The sequence below is a fragment of the Helianthus annuus genome, chromosome 12 (genome assembly GCF_002127325.2).
Source record: "Helianthus annuus cultivar XRQ/B chromosome 12, HanXRQr2.0-SUNRISE, whole genome shotgun sequence".
NCBI classification, from domain to species: domain Eukaryota; kingdom Viridiplantae; phylum Streptophyta; class Magnoliopsida; order Asterales; family Asteraceae; genus Helianthus; species Helianthus annuus.
In genome coordinates, this window is record NC_035444.2 from 90,286,421 (window position 1) to 90,305,673 (window position 19,253).

The window sequence follows — 19,253 nt, forward strand, 5'->3', positions numbered from 1 at the left end:
GAGTGATAGTTTGTGTGCGTGATAAAATCAACACGTTATGGGGGTGTGAGTGATAAAATGGATGTGAGGGGGTGTAAGGGTTTATTGTTGGTGTTGTGAGTGATGACCATTACCACTAAAAAAGGTTGTGAGTGATAGAAAAATGGTTGATAACATGGCGGAACTTGATTGGATATTTGTAAGTGATAGAATTTTTGCAAGTGATACCACCCCCACTCCCCTTAATTTTTAGTTATGAACATAGAGAGGCACAATAATAGATTATATATTCATTTCATTGATAAATCAAGTTTTTATACATAATTAAAGAAGATAAAAGATCAAAAGAATTCAAATATTTGCTACTAAAATAGCTTATACTAATCACATCCTTGACTCTAAAAAAGGTCGGGCTATGAATTGGCGACTTAAGTAATATTCTTTATATCCAAATAAAACTATATATGTGATGTGATCATTTAATATTTAATATGTAATCACGTAATAAAATTAATGATATAGTTAACAGGCTGCCGATGGATTAGTGAAGGGATTAAAACAGTGTGGTTTAGCAGCCAATGTAAACGGGTTCTTCACGAGGGAAGATTTGGTGTCTCCGATCCTTTCACACGATGGACACACAGTGAGACCGGCTGCTGGAAGCTGCATGTAAAACGGTTGGGACGTCGACTTCAATGCTTTGAGTTCTTGAAGCTCTTTTTGGAGTTTCCGGTTCTCGCATGTTAATTTGTCACAAAATTTCTTCAAGTGTTCAAACTCCAATTCTGTTTGCTTCAACTTTGTCCTTTTATTAAAAAAATATCCCGTATTAGAAACATGTATGCCGAATGAAAATAAGAAATTCATGTTCTTGTTGCTAGTTATTTTAATTAATATTTTCAAGAATTGATGATTCATGGTGTATGTTTAAAGGTAGCAATAATGTTGGGAATCATAGTGGTTGTATAATGCAATCAAGTAGAGACCACAAGTGCCCACATTCATGTTGTTGGTCTGTTGTTGCAATTTTGCTTTTCTTTTTATTAGTTTTTTTTTCCAATAAGGAGAAAGAAGACAAATATAAGAAAGGAGACATGGATAAAGCATCAATTAAAACATGCCACCTTTAGTTTGTTAAGAAAAGTAAAACTTGGTTAATTTATTTAAAAACCATAAGTTGAATATAAAGCCATGCCATCTTATCCGAAAAAACTGTTGAACAACTTTTTACACGTCATTTTTATATGAAGTGTATTGTCACTAATGTTCATAGTGGTTGATATCTACTAATCATGAGGTTGCATTGTCAAAAAAGAAAGGAAAAAGAGAGAACTTATGAAGGCAACCTACTAATACACTAATGCAATTATGTTGTTAAGAGTATATATCCTTTCAAATAGTACACGATTTCAAAAGAATATGTATTTCAATGTTTAGATTAAATTGTAAAGAAACAAAACTTGATATGTTTTATAAGTAACGGGACACTCTTCGTCGTCCACGAGTAACTACTTAGCGCATATAGCAAACAAACAGAAACTGGTTTGTTGTAGTGTTTACATAAACAAATGGACATTACCATTATCATTGCAATGTTTTATTTTAACGACTAAGTCACACACCCTTCAGTCCTAGTCTTAAAAATTCATCTATATCCACGATACTACAATATGCCGCAGGTCTATTGGTTTTACCTTGGTATGTAGTTCTAAGGAACGGTTATAGAAAATACAACACTATGAATTCGGATGAGAAACTCGTGTAGTAACGAAACACAAAAGCTATCTAATTATTTTTTAAAACTTCTGGTAGGAAGTTATAAAGTGTATGACGTGAAAAGGAATTGTACCTGGCTCTTCTGTTTTGGAACCAAACTTCAACTTGTCTAGGCCTCAGCTTTAGCTCCCTTGCTAGTTCTTGCTTTTGTTTCTGCTAATATACAACATTTATCATCATTAGCTTCGATTAATGATCTTATATAATCATCTAAACCCTATGGTTGGGTACTTTGGTGTTTTTTGTGCGTGTGAATACAAAAGGGTTGGGGGGGGGGGGGGGGGTACATACAAGGTTTAAAGAGCTGTGATGCTTAAAGGCTTCTTCAAGAAGAGCAGACTGAGGTTTGGTTAGCCTAAGTTTCTTCCTACCATTAACACAACCATCATCATCTTCTTCAACATCATCAGCACTTGTTGCACTTATAACTCCTGAATAATTATTATCGTTCGAAACCCTCTCCGATTCTTCGCTCCCAACCTCTCTTTCCCTCTTCACACTCACATTCGAAATCGACGAACACCCCCCACTATGATCACTAACACATCCTGCCACCGCACGCTTGTTGTTACACTCGCGATGGTTGCCAGAAAGACTCAACGTTAACGATGGCTCAAAACTCTGCATGGGCTCGGTCACACCATGGTCTAAGTGCTTCTTGGCGGAACCCATCGTGTTGCGATTGATCATTGATGCTGATGAACCAAGGCTTAGTCCTAAGACAAGTCCTGTGTCACATACACTATCAAACCCCATTTAATTGTTTGAGTTATGATGGTATTGAAGATAGGTGTGTATGTATGTATGTATATAATGTATGGGACTTTATTAATCAAGGAAAATAATTGGTAGGTGTTGGGGGGTGGAGAAAGCTATGAGGGTGCTTAAAAACGAGATGAATGAATGTTTTGAAAATGGAATATGGTATCACGGAGTGGAATTAATACGATCAATAATAATAATAAATGAATAAAACAAGGATGGGATAGTGGAACTAGTACGATAAATATACATACATGAATAAAACGAGGACAAAAATATTTTAGGTAGTACTTACTGTACATATGTTGACCTTTTAGAGAAATAACATACAATAATCAAAGCAAACTTCAAGATTTCTCATTTGATTACAAATACTTAATACATCGAATATAATCTTCTTTTCTCCTCTTGAAAAACTAGTTTAAATGATAAGATATGTTTATATTCCTTTTGTCCTCTTGAAAAATTAGTGCAAATGATAAGATATGCTATTTTAAGAATATGGAATTGGAATTCATGCCGAAAATCGAATGTATATATTTTCCAACATTTTAAAATACGATTAAAATACATTAGTGTGACATCATAAACCCGAGTTTTATTGTCAACCTAGTTCTATTAGTTTTCTTCTACAAGCTTGTGTTTGCCATCATAAAACCGAATTCTTTATAGGGTTAGGAGCTGTTTGGTTATCTCTTAACGAGGCTCTTAATGGTTCAGACTGCTTGTTTCGTGAGCAGATGTCTGAATGGTTCAGACATTTACCTCTGAATGATTAAGCATTATACTGAGTCTGAATGCTTAAGACCTCTGATCTGAATTACTCAAACATTTGTCTCTGAACGGTTAAGCATTATACTGGCTCTTAATGGTTCAGACTTCTTACTGGTTCAACACTTAATGGTTCAGAACTCTTATTGGTTCAGCACTTAACTATTCAAAAGTTGTTAAACAGCTCCTTATTCTATCAATCTGTTTTGACAGTGTTTGGTTTGGATATAGGTTGACACACAAGTTTTTTGATATATGGAAATGGAATTCAACATGGATCAAGATCAAGTGTTAAAAGAGTTCGGCTGCACAGTTGACCCTTCCTCTTTGGAAACACACCTATATGAAGCTAATGTATAGTGTATAAACTTCAAATTTGTAGTTGAAAAATCTCCTTGTATAGTTTTGTGGACTAAAGTAACATTTAGATTTCCTTATGGTATATCAAATTTATAAATAACAAGAGTGTGTAATAGAAAGATTATATGTTAATTATCTGACGCGGAACAAAAGCGATAATAGTGCTACATACGTTCTGTTAAACATTTAAAGATATAACTTAAATTTATGAATATCAAAAGTTGGCACAACGTGTCTAGTTCGGAAGAGGCGGACCTGAAAGCATGGAGTTGCGAGTGATCTGGTTGAGTGGCGTGCCGGTAGAGCGGGCTCATGTGGACGCTACTGAGGAGTGGTTGGTAGCGCGAAAAGGACACATGGACTAGCTGTGTGGTGCGCCTCCCCGCACGACTTGTTTGCGGCTGATGTGGCCAAATGTACCTGGTCCATCCATCTTCTATTGATCGGCTGATGCTTAAAATTAAAAAAAAGTTAAGAATGTGATTGAACACTTCAATCTTTTTTATGATGTGTATCACTAGATTTATTGTGTAAATTCGGTTTCTAGTTGATGTGATTAAAAAAATGAACTTGAGAGTTTATCTTGTTTGTGTCCTGAAAAATTACACTTAGTAAAAAAATAATTAGACCAACGAATATAAAGACGAACACTCTCTAATTCTGGTATATCACTTCTTCAGCTTCCTCTTTTCTTCAAAAATAGAGAACAACATTAACTGGGAGATACCTCGTGTGCATCAACCGTCTCTAACTCTTGTAGGCAAACGAGTTCTCTTATGAGAAACTCGTAATCTGTTTTATGAGACCCATTTCGAAACGATCCTCATCCACAACTGTCAACAATTAGTTTGTTTATTCAAACAACAAAGGATACTATAAGAAGACACAGTTGAAGTTCTTATCAAAAGCAACATTTTAAATCATATTATTTACATATTTTTTTATATTTTTATGTTTGTTAGATTTTACATATGGTATTATGCTATTTTATTTTTTAAGGATAACGAGAGTAGTGTAGTTTTTAATTATTATCATTATTTAAATAAAAAGTAATCGGTTTATGTCAAATATTACAACATGCTCATGAACCAAAAAAAAATGATTTTTCGACCAAATAACGTGACTCTTCTAATCGCATATGAGAATCTTTGTAAGAAACTGTGATACTCAACTTTAACGTTTGTCTAATAAAAAAAACAAAATATGTAGATTTTATACATGGCTGAAATCATTTGATCAGTTATTGGCAACACTAAGAATAAATTAATTAGTATTATAATCTTGATTTACATAATGATGTTTTTGGACTCCTTTTCTCTTTTAAAAAAGTCTCGCCTGAAATCTTGGAATTCCAACATTAAATCAAGTATCGTTGTGTTTTTGGGAAAGATAGACGACATGTATGGGGTACTCAAAATCATCTGTTCGTGGAAACTATGTCGACAAATGATTCCTTCTGAATTTTTGGTATGGAATAATATCATTGCAAGGTATGAAACTTGTCCTATATAGATTGTATGGGCAATTAATGTGAGATTTATATACCAAATGAGCTCTCTTATCTACCAGACTAGTCTTTTGGGTTGAGTTCTCTTGTTTGGTATGCACCATCGGTATCAGAGCTAGAACTCAGAGTGGTGACCTGGAGAGAGCCAGCCGTGACCAACGAGGCTCGAGTGGTGGCCTGGAAAGAGCCAGCCGTGACCAACGAGGACGTTGGCCCTTAAGGAGGGTCGATTGTTATGGACTAATACCATTGTAAGGTATGTGACTTGTCCCACATCGGTTGTATGGGCAACCAATATGAGATTTATATATCAAATGAGCTCAATTACCAACCAGAATAATCATTTGGATTTAGTTCTCTTCTTTGGTATATAAGAATTTTGCAACCCAATCTTCCTTGATGCCAATTCTTATTTTGCATCGATTCTTAATTACTTTTCGGTTTCTAGAAGCATATTATATTCACCCAACCAATATATCATATAGGACGAAGTTGGTGTAGTACTTGCCAATAAAGCAAGAGTTCACATTGTTTATATGTAATAACTAGGTTAGAACCCCGTGTATTACACGGGTTGAATAAATATAATGTAATTTAATATATTAAGTAATAAAAAGGTAAATATATTTATAAAAAAACCCGTGTATTAGGTTGAATAAAACCATATATTACACAAGTTGTATAATATATAATTCAATCGGTTAAGAATAGGGGGAAGCGGAAAAAATAATGATTTGATATTGTGATTTAAAAGGAGAGAGGAGCAAACATATTATTATTTAATAAGAGAGTAAGACGTTCTATTACTTTGAAATCTCATATATGACCTTTAACTTCATATATTATTTTTACTCTTTTCTAGCTTAATTTAGTTAGCTTAAATATTATATATATGGAGAATACTATTGTGTATAGAAAAAAATAGAAAAATAAAAACAAAAAAAAGGGTAAAAATAAATTTAAGCTTAAAATGTATTATATAAAAATATGAAAATAGAAAAATAAAAATAAAAAAAGGGTAAAAATAAATTTAAGCTTAAAATGTGTTATATAAAAATATGAACATATAAGAATACTTAAAAGTTAAGAAAAAAGTGTAAATTGACTATTTATTAGATTGTTTTTAATAAATTGGGTATTTTTGATATTTTAACTATTTGTAAGGACATATATGATATTTTTGGTTTTTGTAAGGGTGTATATGATATTTTTCACTTTTTGCTGGGCATATATGAAATTTTTCAAGCTTGTAAGGGTATATATGAAATTTATCCTATTATTATTATTAATAAAAGGTAATGATAAATTAAAAGATTAAGTGATTAAGTGATAATTAAATAAATAAGCATTAGGGAATTAAATTTAATAAAAAGGAAAAACCAATCACATATGTATAGTATACGTTCAAGGAATTCAAAATTTTAAAATTAAACTTCCTTAATTTTAGGATTTATAAAAGCAGATATATTTGAAATTTAAAGTATTTATCTACAGTATAATATGTGCTGATAATTCTATTTAGGCGGGAAAACACATTAAAGGGCTTCCTATTTAATGACACGTGTCCTTGATACGATTTACTTTATTATATGTATGGATTGTATCATATAGTATACAATTGAACGGTTTATACAACTTACATATATATTAAAAATTACTATAAGTAAATATCTTTATTTAAAAAAATCACATTATTTTGTGTTGTGTTTTCCTATCCATATGTATTTTAGTAATTCATAATTAAGTTCTGTAGAGATATGGGCATTCGTGACTGTTTTAGTTGTACCAACAAAGCATTACCTCGTAAAGTCATCGCTGTCGTAAAGCCATCGCTATACCGTTATATCATATAATCTTCTGAGAACTGTCATAACGATTTTTTTCGAAAGCCAAACTATACATAAATCGACACACTCAGTTAGCAACAGCTAACACAGGAAAAAACACAAACAACTACATATTAAAGAGAGGATTTTTCAAACGGTTACAAACAACAAAGACAACTAAATCAAGAAGAGTATGCTTATTGCCATTGTAATAACGAAAAACTTCATCATTGCAGATTATTTAAATAATCGACCAGGCTATAAAATCATTATTTTCAATGATGATCTTCTCTTAGGTTTTGAAAAGCTAGCCTAATCCATCCAACCAACGATTCAAGGTGGGGATCTGAATGTCGGAAACGGAAGGGATTATTACATATATCCCCCTATTTAAAACAATAATTACATATTTACCCAAACCAAAAATTAAATTACATTTTTCTTCTTATCTAAAATAAAAAAAAATTACATAAACTTTAATTTTCGTCTTCGCCAGGCTCGTCTCGTGGAACGCTCCAAATGTGTTCAACCAATAAATCATGTGCGGTGACTCGTTCCCGTACTATGTATCTTATGAGTGTCGGTCCCTCATCATCCAAAGAGAATAGAGTTAAGTTGTCAAACCTAGACGACGAGGAAGATGAAGGTGAAGAATTTGAGTCTTCCATTTTTTATAAATTTAATAAAAAAAATGGGAGAGAATATGTGGATGAGAGGAGAATAAATGGGTGATTGAGTGCGGTTTTTATAAAATTGATGTGAAATGTAAAAGTATATATAGAGTTCTTTTTTATAAAAAAAAGGTTTTTTATAGGGTCAAACTAGCTGTTAAACGGCTAGCTTCAAACAACCAATCAACATAGTCCATGTCGTTCTATGTTGGCCATCAACGCCGATGGAGAATTTGTAGCCCATGTCACAACGCCGGGCACAACACGGGGGGACGGTGTGGTTTTGTGGGCGTTGACCGGCAACAACGCTGCTGTTCGACACCCACACCGTGTGGTCTTAGTTGGGTTTAGGTCGGTAATCGTTGTTCATTTTGTTAGACCAATCCATGCAGGCCACCAACTTCGGAGTTCCGCCCAACAAAGTTAAACCAGGCCGGCTCACATATATTTTAGTGAAGCCCAACACTAGGTTTGTCATATGCGTTACCAAGAAATTGTCAAAATGGAAAAGCCCAAGAACAAGTCACGCCCATGGCCCAACGGGAATTCAAAATATTCGAACTGTTATGTTTGGAGACAATATGTCCCGAAGAGGATAGCCCGGTAATAAAGCGGTGTGTTCTCTAATCAAATGATTGTGGGTTCAAATCCTACAAAGGTAAAATTATGATGTGATTTTAACGGTTAAAAAAAAGAAAAAAAAAGTTTGGAGGCAATATACATGCACGTGGGGAACCAATTACACAAATAGTTAAAGATCAAAAACTAAAAGAACTACACCTCTATCAAATATCCATTTTCTTCTCAATCAAATTCTATATACTCGATTTTCCATTGATAAACCTTCAAAAATGATCATCCAAAGTTAATCCACTTTTCTTCATAACGCCTTCATCCCGAGCACCAAAACCATTGGCGAAGTCGTTATATGTGACATGGTGTTCTCGTGCAAGGGGTGATGGCCTGGGGGAGTACACCATATGTATGCCCTTGAATATAGTATTTTAATTAAAAGAATATTTGATTAGTTTGTTATGCCCTTAAATATAGTATTTTAATTAAAAAAAGTATTTGATTAGTTTGTTAAAAATATACTACTTTTGACTCTCAATTATATTTCATACTATTTTACTTGTTAGATTTGTTTATTACCTAGGAAAATTAGAAATATAAAAAGTAAAAAAAAAGTTGAATTAGAGGTTGTTTTTTTTTCAGTTTTTAATGGGCTCTTAATAATTCAGATATTAGATATTTTGCTGGTTCAACACTTAATGGTTTAGACTATTCGTTTCACGAGCATATGTTTGAATGGTTCAGAAATTTGCCTCTGAATGGTTAAGTATTATGCTTGCTCTTAATAATGGTCCAGACCTCTTACTGATTCAACACTTAACGGTTCAGACCTTCTTACTGGTTCAACACTTATTCATTTAGAAGTTGTCAAACAACCCCTTAGTAGATTATTCCACTATAATGGACTAAGGAATTATGAAAATAAAAAACAAAATGTTTACGGGTATGGTTTGAGTAAACAAATATGTATGCTTGGGGTAATCTCAAAGCATTCCCAACCCATTCCCCATCCCCATCCCAATCTTAAAATTAAGGGAACCCGATTAAAAACACAACTCCATCCAATTCCGCATCCCCATACGACCATACCCTTTCTCATAATTTTAAGGAAAACTAAAGTGAATCCTCATTTTGGAGAAAAACTAAAATGAATTCTCATATAGGAATGAGATGTGGGAATTTTTGAATCGAAATGAGAGATAACTTTAGGGAATGGTAATTATTAGTTGAAATATGGGGATAAGGATATGGAATGAAATATAGATGCTCTCTACCCGGTTCCATGCCCAAAACCTGTCCTATTATCCATCGCAAATGTTTTGGGATTCGATTATGCTCGATTGGTTTAGACACATTTGCATCCCTAATTTTGGATAAAAAAATGTTTGGTTTGGTTTGGTTTCCGGAAGGTAACCTCAAATCGCTTAAAGGTTTTCATTTTCCATTAATCTGATCACATTCATTACATAACATGATATAGCAATAGAACGAGCTTTACAATGGGCAATTTATTAACCCATGTAATTCTAATAACTATGTATTTACATAGTTTCAATCACGCATCGTTTTTAAGGATAATTATGTAGGAAATCCGTTTTCTTTATAGCAAATTTGGATCACTGACGGATCACTAGAGTATTATCGTGCCACCAGTGGTACCTCCTGATCATATTCATATCCACTAATCAATAATGCCTATACATCAATCAGAAGGAAACCCAATAAACCTAGGAAACCTAATGGTCCCTAAGCCTTATCACACCCCTAAGAAGCTACTAGATTATATTGCCATGGGCTGTAGGAAATCAGTTCACTTTTTATTAAAATATATAATGGTAAATTAAGTTAACGATACTCTCGTTATTTATGGGAAATTCAACTAGTACTAAACTGTATAAAACAACTAATAAGCTTAAAATACAAATTTTAGTAAATAAATGATTCAAACCACGAACCCTAAGTTCGGAAGTCTTCGTCAAAGACTTCTTCCGAATAAATAAATTATTGTTGACAGTTGTGGGTGAGGATCGTGTTGAACACGAGTCCCTTAAAATACATTTGGCGCCTCTTCTTAGAGGATTGTGGTTTTAGCGCCCAAAATTACACCGAGTATAATTTTGTGTTCATGAACAACAACTTAATAATGCAATCTAAACCGATCTAGTTGATCACGTAAACTACCCAAACAGTTAAAAAAACACGTGAATTACCAATAAACTTGTACAATTTAGCGGATCGGTCACTAGATCCAGAAGCAAGATAAGTGGAGTTAGGGCTCAGAGCCAACGCAGTGACGCCATCTTTATGACAACGAACAACTTTCGGAGTAACTGAGGGTAATAGACCGTCGTTGTTGTGAGCCTCACACAACTTCATTGATCTAACTTTCACCGTTAATTTTTTGGGGATCGTATGGTTGCGGTTTAGCAGTAGTTTGAGCGCTTGTGGATTTGGTGTTGTTCTCTCAATTTCTCTCTCTAAAAATGCAGATCTTCATCTTCATTGGCTTCTCTCTCTCTCTCTACCTATGTGAATTTTTGGGGATCGTATGTTGTGAGCCCCTAAACCCGATCCTGATGGCCTTAATGCTGGTGAGAATGCAGTGTTTCATGACGATTTTGTTGTCTGCATTTTAGGATTACTTCAATTGAAGATCGTGGTGGGTTTGGGAGTTGCAAAGAATAAAAAAGGGGAGAAGACGATTTCGTATTGTAGTTTCGATCGCTAAAGGGCATTATGGTCTTTTAACCAAAATTCTAACGTTGACCTAAGGGACGTTTGATGGAGGGACTTGATTGTTCATTTTTTTATCAAATGAGGGCTGAAAGTGTGACTGGGTGTACACTCCAGATACTGAAATTGTACTTTACTGAAATCTAAATATATATTGTATATGGAAATCCAGTGGCGTCTCTGAGATTTCACGTACCCTGTGCGAGCTCGAAAAATATGCCCATATGTTTTAACAAAAATTATTTTTTAAAATCATATTAGTATTGGGTTGGGCCCAATAAAACTAATGTTAAGTTGGGTAAATTATAAAGCAAAGAAAGATATTTGATAATGGGTCTCTATATTGGATTTGTATGTGCTTACAATTTTTTTTTAAATAACATATATAAACATTTTTTTTAAAATCTCATGCCCCTCGAAATCACAGGCCTTGTACGAAAGTCCTCCCCGCACACCATAAGAGCCGCCCCTGCGGTAATCGATATAAAAAAGAAAACCTTTTGCCCCTAACGAATTTCAATTTTAAAGGATTTTTAGGTAGATCAGATTTTTAAAATTTTATAATAATTTTCTTTTGAATATTGTCTTATAACTATTGTCATTTATAATGTTAGAAGGTTTAATGTTTAATTTGGATATCTTTTTAATATCCATGACATGTCATTGATGTTGACTCAATCAAGTTTTGATACACAATTCAAAATGTCGAATTTTAGTTCTATATTAATCAGTTTTGTGAAACATGAATTCAAATGTCCTTGTTCACTTTTGGTTAACAACTTACTTTTGGTCACAAAATGACGTTTGCTTCACTTTTTTTTTTTTAATCATGAAAAAGTTAACGGACAACTTCAATTTATAACGCGTTTTAGTGACAAATACTCCTTTGCTTTCTTATCCATCGTTTTGGAACATTAACTTAATAAATTCTTTTTGCTATATATTATTATTTAAGGGTTAAGTTATTCTACAAATACTACTAATTGTAATAAGTGTAACAAAGCTTTATAGAGGAACAAGTGTCAAGAACCTAAAACCACTACAACACCACCCAAAACCTAAACACCCAACCCCTCCCCTCCCCTTTCCGGCATTTTTTTTGGCGGGTGATTGGGGGGGGGGGGGGAGGGGGGTTTAGTTGTCACACCCCAACCGATGGCACTGAGCGAAACAAATTGTCTAGAAGTTTCCATAACAACTACAATTACCAGTTATTTAAAGCATCACGTCCCATATTATGACATAAAAAGTAATATAATTATTACAGACAAAATCCAGTCAAATTGTTCTGTTCCGACAACTCAAATTTCAAATACAGGCATTTGTTTATTCGTTTCTAGACCTTTCCTAGCCTCGATTTCACAGCAAGCCAAGCATATAAAAATTTTGAGCACCTGCCACATACGTTAAAGTAAAAGTTAATACACATAGTGTAAAGGTGAGCATACAAGTTTGATAGATATAATAGAGTTCGAAATCAGTTACGCATAACCAGCACGTACACAGTATGAAATGAAGCACGTTAGTTATCGACATGAACCTATCGATACCAATGACTGCGGGTTGACTGCCCAAGGCAGTTCGTAATACACACTCACCATTGTGAACCATGTAACAAATTGTCCTTAACAACCCCTGAGTGAACAGGTGCTGAGTCCAAACTATAGTACTATCGTTGCTAAGGCAGGTAGACAGCATTCCATGTGTAAACATAACAAACAAGCATTCATTAAGTCACGTATAACATGCGGTAACGGTTAGCGTTTAAAGTATTGCGTAGTGTGTTCGATGTGATTTAGAATAAGTAACGTATGTAACACCCAAAAGCGCTAGAGAGTAAGGTTAGCCTGATCAGAACGATAGCATAAGCGATAAGCGGCGTGTAAAACGATAGAAAGTGTCAGTGGATCGGATGGTAATCCGATCGGGTGGCCGGTCGTTCGGATCACAATCCGTTCGGGTGGTCGCCCGATCGTGTGGCCACTCGATTGGATTGTCATCTCGTTTGGGATGGATGTGTTTGTGTATGATGGCTTTTCTTTTGAAGTTTTCGTTGTAGCATTTTGAAAACAGAGAAGTATCTCTACCTTTCAGGCCGGTCGATCGAACAGCTGTTCGATCGGACGGCGATCCGATTGGCGAGGCTTCTCAGGCTGAGAACAAGTTCACCGCAAGATGGTCACTCGATCGGATGAAAATCTGATCGGATGGCAATCCGTATGCATTGAACATGTTGAAATTGTTTAAGTGTTGAAGTCAAAACATCACATGGTCGGGTGGTAATCAGATTGGGTGGCAATCCAATCGGACGGCAATCCGTTCAATGTTCGAAACCTCAAATGTTGAAGTAAAAGTTGAGTCTGGGACCCAAGGTGCAAGCCGATCGGGTGGCTGTCCGGTCGGGTGGCAATCTGATCGGACGACAATCTGATCGGACGGCAATCCGTCCCAGATGACCTGGTCGTCTTCTTCCTTGGTTGTTTTGATAGTTTGTCGTTTTCTCGAGATTGTTTGATAAGGTATCAAATAACAGAAGCCTCGTCAAGACTCAGTAACCCGATTGGACAGGAACCACCCTAGTCCGACCAGTTAACTGTTCGAGACGGCGTTTCATGTTCAACCCGAAATCGGTAATCTCTTGGATATAATCCAGATCTTGAACCAACACATCAACAAGAAAGAGTAGAAGGTTAGAACAAGCTCCGATTCTATCGGTTTTGAGTGCATTGAGTGTAAAAGAGTTGAAAGAAAGTTATAAAACCATCTTTCAACCCTTTTCACCATGAATATGTTCAGATCTATGCAAGATCTTTGTTTATTTATGTGGAAATCGTTCAGATCTAAGTTGTTCTTGGTGGATTGAAGCCAAAACATGAAGTTCATATGAACACCATGATGACATCATCCTAGAACACTCAAATCTTAGTGATTTCACGGTTAAAAGTTAAGATTCAAAAGATAGAAAGGTGTGGACAAGATTTAGGTGGAAAACTTACAAGGATCGCGATAAATCTGAAGAAATAGCGGCTGGAACGAGTGAGCAGAGAGAGAGAGCTGTCAACATCAAGTGATGTTGACATATGGGGGTATTTATAGGGTTTCCATAAAAGGAAAGGGGAGTAAGTGGCTGGTCGATCGAGTGGCAGCCCGATCGGGTGGCAACTCGATCGAGTGGCAACTCGATCGGGTGGCAACTCGGTCGGCTGGCCACTCGATTCGAGTGCACGGCGCGATGAGTTTTGCGATTTCGATTCGTGTGTTGAGCGTTGCGATGCGATAGAGTTTCATATTCAAATTACTTTTAATCCCAACTACTATATCTAATATACAATATAATTAACTTGCGTTTAGTGTTTGCGATTCGATTGCGATTAAGTTTTGATTGCGTTTCAATTAATCACCACAACATAACATAAATAAACACGCACAAGTAACACATAAGGGCACACAAACACGTAAAACAATATCCAGAACGTGTAATTCGAGTTGCGAGTGCGATTGCGATAAGCGATAAAGCGATAAATCTTGCGATAAACATCGATAAACCTCGATTATTAATAAGTACTCCACATAATACAACTAACGTAAAAACATAAAATAGGATATCTACAAGTCAAAGAAGTCAAAACAGGAATTGAGCAAGGAGAGACAGATCACAATTAGCAATCTTTTCTCCCTTTGATTTCAATCTTGACTTTGACTTTGACTTTCGAAACACGGGGTGTTACAGCCTCCCCTAGTTGAGGGAATTTCGTCCCGAAATTAGGCCGAAGCCGTAACAAACAACTGTGGATACTTCACCTTCATGTCGCTTTCGAGTTCCCAAGTGAACTCTGCGCCTCGTTTGCCTTCCCATCGAACCTTCACAATGGGAATACGGGAGCGTCTGAGCTACTTGGTTTGGCGATCCATGATCTCGACAGGCTTCTCCACGAAGTGTAGTGTTTTGTTTACTTGGAGATCTTCTAGAGGTACATACAGATCATCTTCAGCCAGGCACTTTCTGAGGTTCGACACATGGAAAGTCGGGTGGACGTTGCTAAGTTCCTCCGGTAGTTCGAGTCTGTAGGCGACTTTTCCGATCCTTTCCAGAATCTTAAAAGGTCAACATATCGAGGCGCTAGTTTCCCTTTCTTGCCGAATCTGACCACACCCTTCCAAGGTGATACCTTTAGGAGTACATGGTCGCCAACGTCAAATTCAAGGGGCTTGCGTCGTCTATCGGCGTAACTTTTCTGACGACTCCGAGCTTTCAGCAGATTGTCTCGAATTTGTAGGACTTTGTCAGTCGTTTCTTGTAATAGCTCAGGACCGGTTAATTGCGAGTGCCCGATCTCGTGCCATACAATAGGCGATCGACATTTTCTTTCGTATAAAGCCTCAAATGGTGCCATTTGAATGTTGGAATGATAACTGTTATTATACGAGAATTCGACTAACGGCAGGTAAGCATCCCAATTACCCTCGAAATCTATGACACACGAACGGAGCATGTCTTCACGAGTACGGATCGTTCTCTCAGTCTGACCGTCGGTTTGGGGATGAAAAGCGGTACTTAGATTCAGCGTAGTACCGAGAGCCGTTTGAAACGTTTCCCATAGTCTCGAGGTAAACCGAGCATCCCGGTCAGAGATGATGTCGCGAGGCGTCCCATGTCGACAAATGATCTCATCGGTGTAGATTCGGGCTAATATTTCTACCTTGTAGTCTTTTCGTATTGGCAGAAAATGAGCAGATTTGGTCAAACGGTCGACGACAACCCAGATGCTGTCGTGACTTGATGGCGTGCGCGGAAGTTTTGTTATGAAGTCCATAGCTATACTTTCCAACTTCCACATAGGGATCAATGGTTGCTCAAGTAAGCCAGAGGGTCTTTGGTGCTCAACCTTGACTTTCGAGCAAGTCAGGCATTTTCCAACATAGAGAGCGATATCCCTCTTCATGCCCGACCACCAATACTTGTAGCGAAGGTCCTGGTACATTTTATCAGCACCGGGATGAATAGAATACCAGGATTTGTGGGCTTCGTCCATCAAAATCTGTCGCAAATCGGTCCGCTTAGGGATCCAAATTTGGTCCAGATAATGGAATATCCCATTCGACTTATTCACAAGCTAGGCTCCATCGTGATAGATCCTTTCCTTCTTCAAAGTGCGTTTGGTAAAACACGCATGCTGGGCTTCGCAAATGAGGGTTTTGAGATGATGCTGGGCTGGAACATTACGAGCGCTATGCAAATAGCTTCGTCGGCTTAAAGCGTCGGCAACGATATTTGCTTTGCCTGGATGATAACGAATCTCACAGTCATAATCGTTGAGAAGTTCTACCCATCGGCGTTGAAGCATATTAAGTTCCTTTTGGTCAAAGATATGTTGTAGGCTCCTGTGATCGGTGAAGATCGTACACTTGGTACCATACAGGTAGTGCCGTCAAATCTTTAACGCAAAAACAACTACCCCTAGCTCGAGGTCGTGGGTTGTATAGTTCTTCTCGTGGATATCATCGATGAACACGATGACGAAGCGGTCAAGAAATGGTTTACACACACGATTCATCAGATCCATGAAAACCGCGGGTGCGTTGGTTAAACCAAAAGGCATAACAACGAACTCATAGTGGCCATAGCGAGTGCGAAAAGCGGTTTTGGGTATATCCTCCTCTTGGATGCGTAGCTAGTGATAGCCTGAGCGTAGATCGATCTTCGAGAAACATGTAGCACCTTGTAGCTGGTCGAATAAATCATCAATGCGAGGCAGGGGATAGCGATTCTTGATCGTCAACTTATTCAACTCCCGGTAGTCGATGCACATCCTGAACGACCCATCCTTCTTTTTGACGAAAAGGAGTGGTGCGCCGCAAGAAGAGGTGCTCGGGCGAATGAAGCCTTTATCAAGCAATTCCTGGAGCTGACTCGAGAGTTCGCGCATTTCGGGCGGAGCGAGTCGATAAGGAGCTCTAGCGATAGGGTTGGCTCCAGGAATGAGGTCGATACGAAAGTCGATATCACGACTTGGCGGTAATCCGGGAAGATCATCAGGAAACACATTAGGAAATTCACGAACCACAGGAACATCTTTCACTCCTATCTTTCCTTTCTTTACCTCCTCCGCTACTACAATGTTAGCCAAGAAAGCTCTGTATTTCTTGCGGAGATACTTGCTAGCTTGGACACATGACATGAGCTTAAGACCTTTCGAGGGAGTTTCACCATAGACACACAATACATCACCATTTGCGAGCGAGAATCGAATCATCTTATCAAAGCACACAACTTCAACATGGTTTTCTCGAAGAAAGTCCATGCCTACTATGATATCAAAACTTCCGAGTTGCATCGGAATAAGATCAATCGGAAAGTTATGATTGTTGAGTTCAAGAGTACAATCACGAAGAATAGAATTAACAGCGACAGTTCTTCCGGTGGCAACTTCGACATCGAACGTCGAGGGGAGATGGGAGCGCTTACGATTAAGGAGCTTCTCGAATTCAAATGATACAAAACAGTTATCGGCTCCAGTATCAAACAAACATGAAGCATAAATACCATTCACATGGAACGTACCATTAACCACATTGTTGTCGGCCTGGGCTTGGCGCGCATTGATGTTGAAAGTTCTGGCGCGGGCGGCTTGTTGCTGTTGCTGCTGCTGTTGCTGTTGCTGAGGCTGCTGCTGCTGGGGCTCTTGTTTCACAACCCTGTACGGGCACATATTCGCAAACTGGTTGGGATCACCACACGCGAAGCAGACTCTCGCGTTGATCGCGGGTGCCTGAGCCGCTTGTTGGCCTTGTGGAGCTGGAAATAGAGCTTGATGCGCAGTAGCTTGAGTTGGTGCTTGTCGAAGACCAGTACGGCAATTTGCGGTGAAGTGGCCGTACATATTGCAGTGCACGCAAAATCTGCAGGCAATACCCACCGGATGATGATAAGTACATGTCGGGCAACCAGGGTGAGGGCCAGTGTACGCACGCTTTGTAGGCGGTGCATAGGTAACTGGTGCTGGAGCTGATCGGTGCTGAGACTGTTGCTGAGCCGGTACGGCTTGAAGCGGGGCAATAGTGGTAGTGACAACACAATTCTTGTTGCTGGAGTTGCTGTTGTTGTTCTTCCTCTTGCGACGAGAGAACTTCGACGACTGCGATGCGGTGGCGGTGTCGGCAGTTGGTGCGGCGGTAGCTTGGTGCCGGTTCTTGGTAGCTTTATCCCAGTAGCCAGCCTTAACTCTCTTGTCGTTGATCTCAGCGGCAAGCAGGTAAGTTTCTTCGATTGTTGCTGGCTTTGAAGCATGCACAAAATCTGCAACACAATTCGGCAGAGCGCGGATGTAATTCTTGGTCGTCATATCGGTAGTCCTGACTTGATCAGGACATATAATACTGAGCTGCTTGAAGCGAGCAGTCAAAGCAGCGTTGTCACCATCCTTCTGCTTCAGATGCCAGAATTCGTCCTCCAACTTTTGGCGTTCATGGGGAGGGCAGAACTCTTCGAGAATGACGTTCTTCAACTCATCCCACGACAGACCATAAGCTGCGTCATTTCCGTGTTTGTTCCTCTCGGCCGTCCACCAGTCTAATGCGCGGGACTGGAAGACGCCGGTAACATTCAGAATGCGGAGATTGTCAGGACATCCACTCTGACGTAGGGTGACCTCGATTGATTCGAACCACTGAAACAAGGCCGTAGGGCCATCTTTGCCAGTGAACTCTTTCGGTCCGCAAGCTTTGAACTATTTGAAGCTAAAAGCAGCTTTGTGAGTAGCTTTAGGAGCTTTGGTCCTGGACTCCTCAGACGATTTGCACACATTCTCGTATAGTTCACTCACGATCTGAGGAACCACCTTTGCCACTTGCTTAGCGACGAGAGCAGCAAGGTGTTTGTCTCTCTGTTCTTGTTGAGTGATTCGTGGGTGACGGGGTCCAGATGACGACATTGTCTGCAACAGACATCGCCATAGGGCTCAAACTTAATATAATCGAATCTCACCTCACACGTCTAATACTACTAAACTTCAGGAACACAGTGATACATGCATCACATACACACATAGGCACATAACACTGAATCACATAGGCACAGAAGCACATAAACACAGAAGCACATAAGCAGGTAATCACAAGAGGCAGTCAGAATACACAAACCTATCATTCAAAGTCCGCGAGCGTTCGAGAACAGCGATCGCGATTAGCGAATTCATATTGAATAATAAAGTGTAAGCGAGTAACATAGCATGCGATCATTCATAAATAGCGATTTGTTAGCGTATTGGGATAGGTGTGCAGTGCGAGTCGTATGTG

The 19,253-nt window shown here is 38.0% G+C and overlaps 1 protein-coding gene across 2 annotated transcripts; it reads right to left on the minus strand.

Moving 5' to 3' along the window:
- Positions 1 to 247: 247 nt before the first annotated feature.
- Positions 248 to 2,697, minus strand: LOC110895464 (homeobox-leucine zipper protein HAT22). 2 transcript variants are annotated; one of them, XM_022142787.2, is made up of 3 exons: positions 2,047 to 2,697; positions 1,829 to 1,911; positions 248 to 784 (listed from the first exon to the last, which is right to left on the minus strand). In XM_022142787.2, exons 1-3 carry the CDS (start codon positions 2,509 to 2,511, stop codon positions 502 to 504), a joined length of 831 nt encoding a protein of 276 aa, XP_021998479.1. In that variant the 5' UTR covers positions 2,512 to 2,697; the 3' UTR covers positions 248 to 501. The 2 variants fall into 2 exon arrangements, with proteins under 2 accessions (XP_021998479.1, XP_021998480.1); XM_022142788.2 differs by having other exon boundaries at positions 1,829 to 1,908; positions 2,047 to 2,655.
- Between the last annotated feature and the right edge of the window lie 16,556 nt (positions 2,698 to 19,253).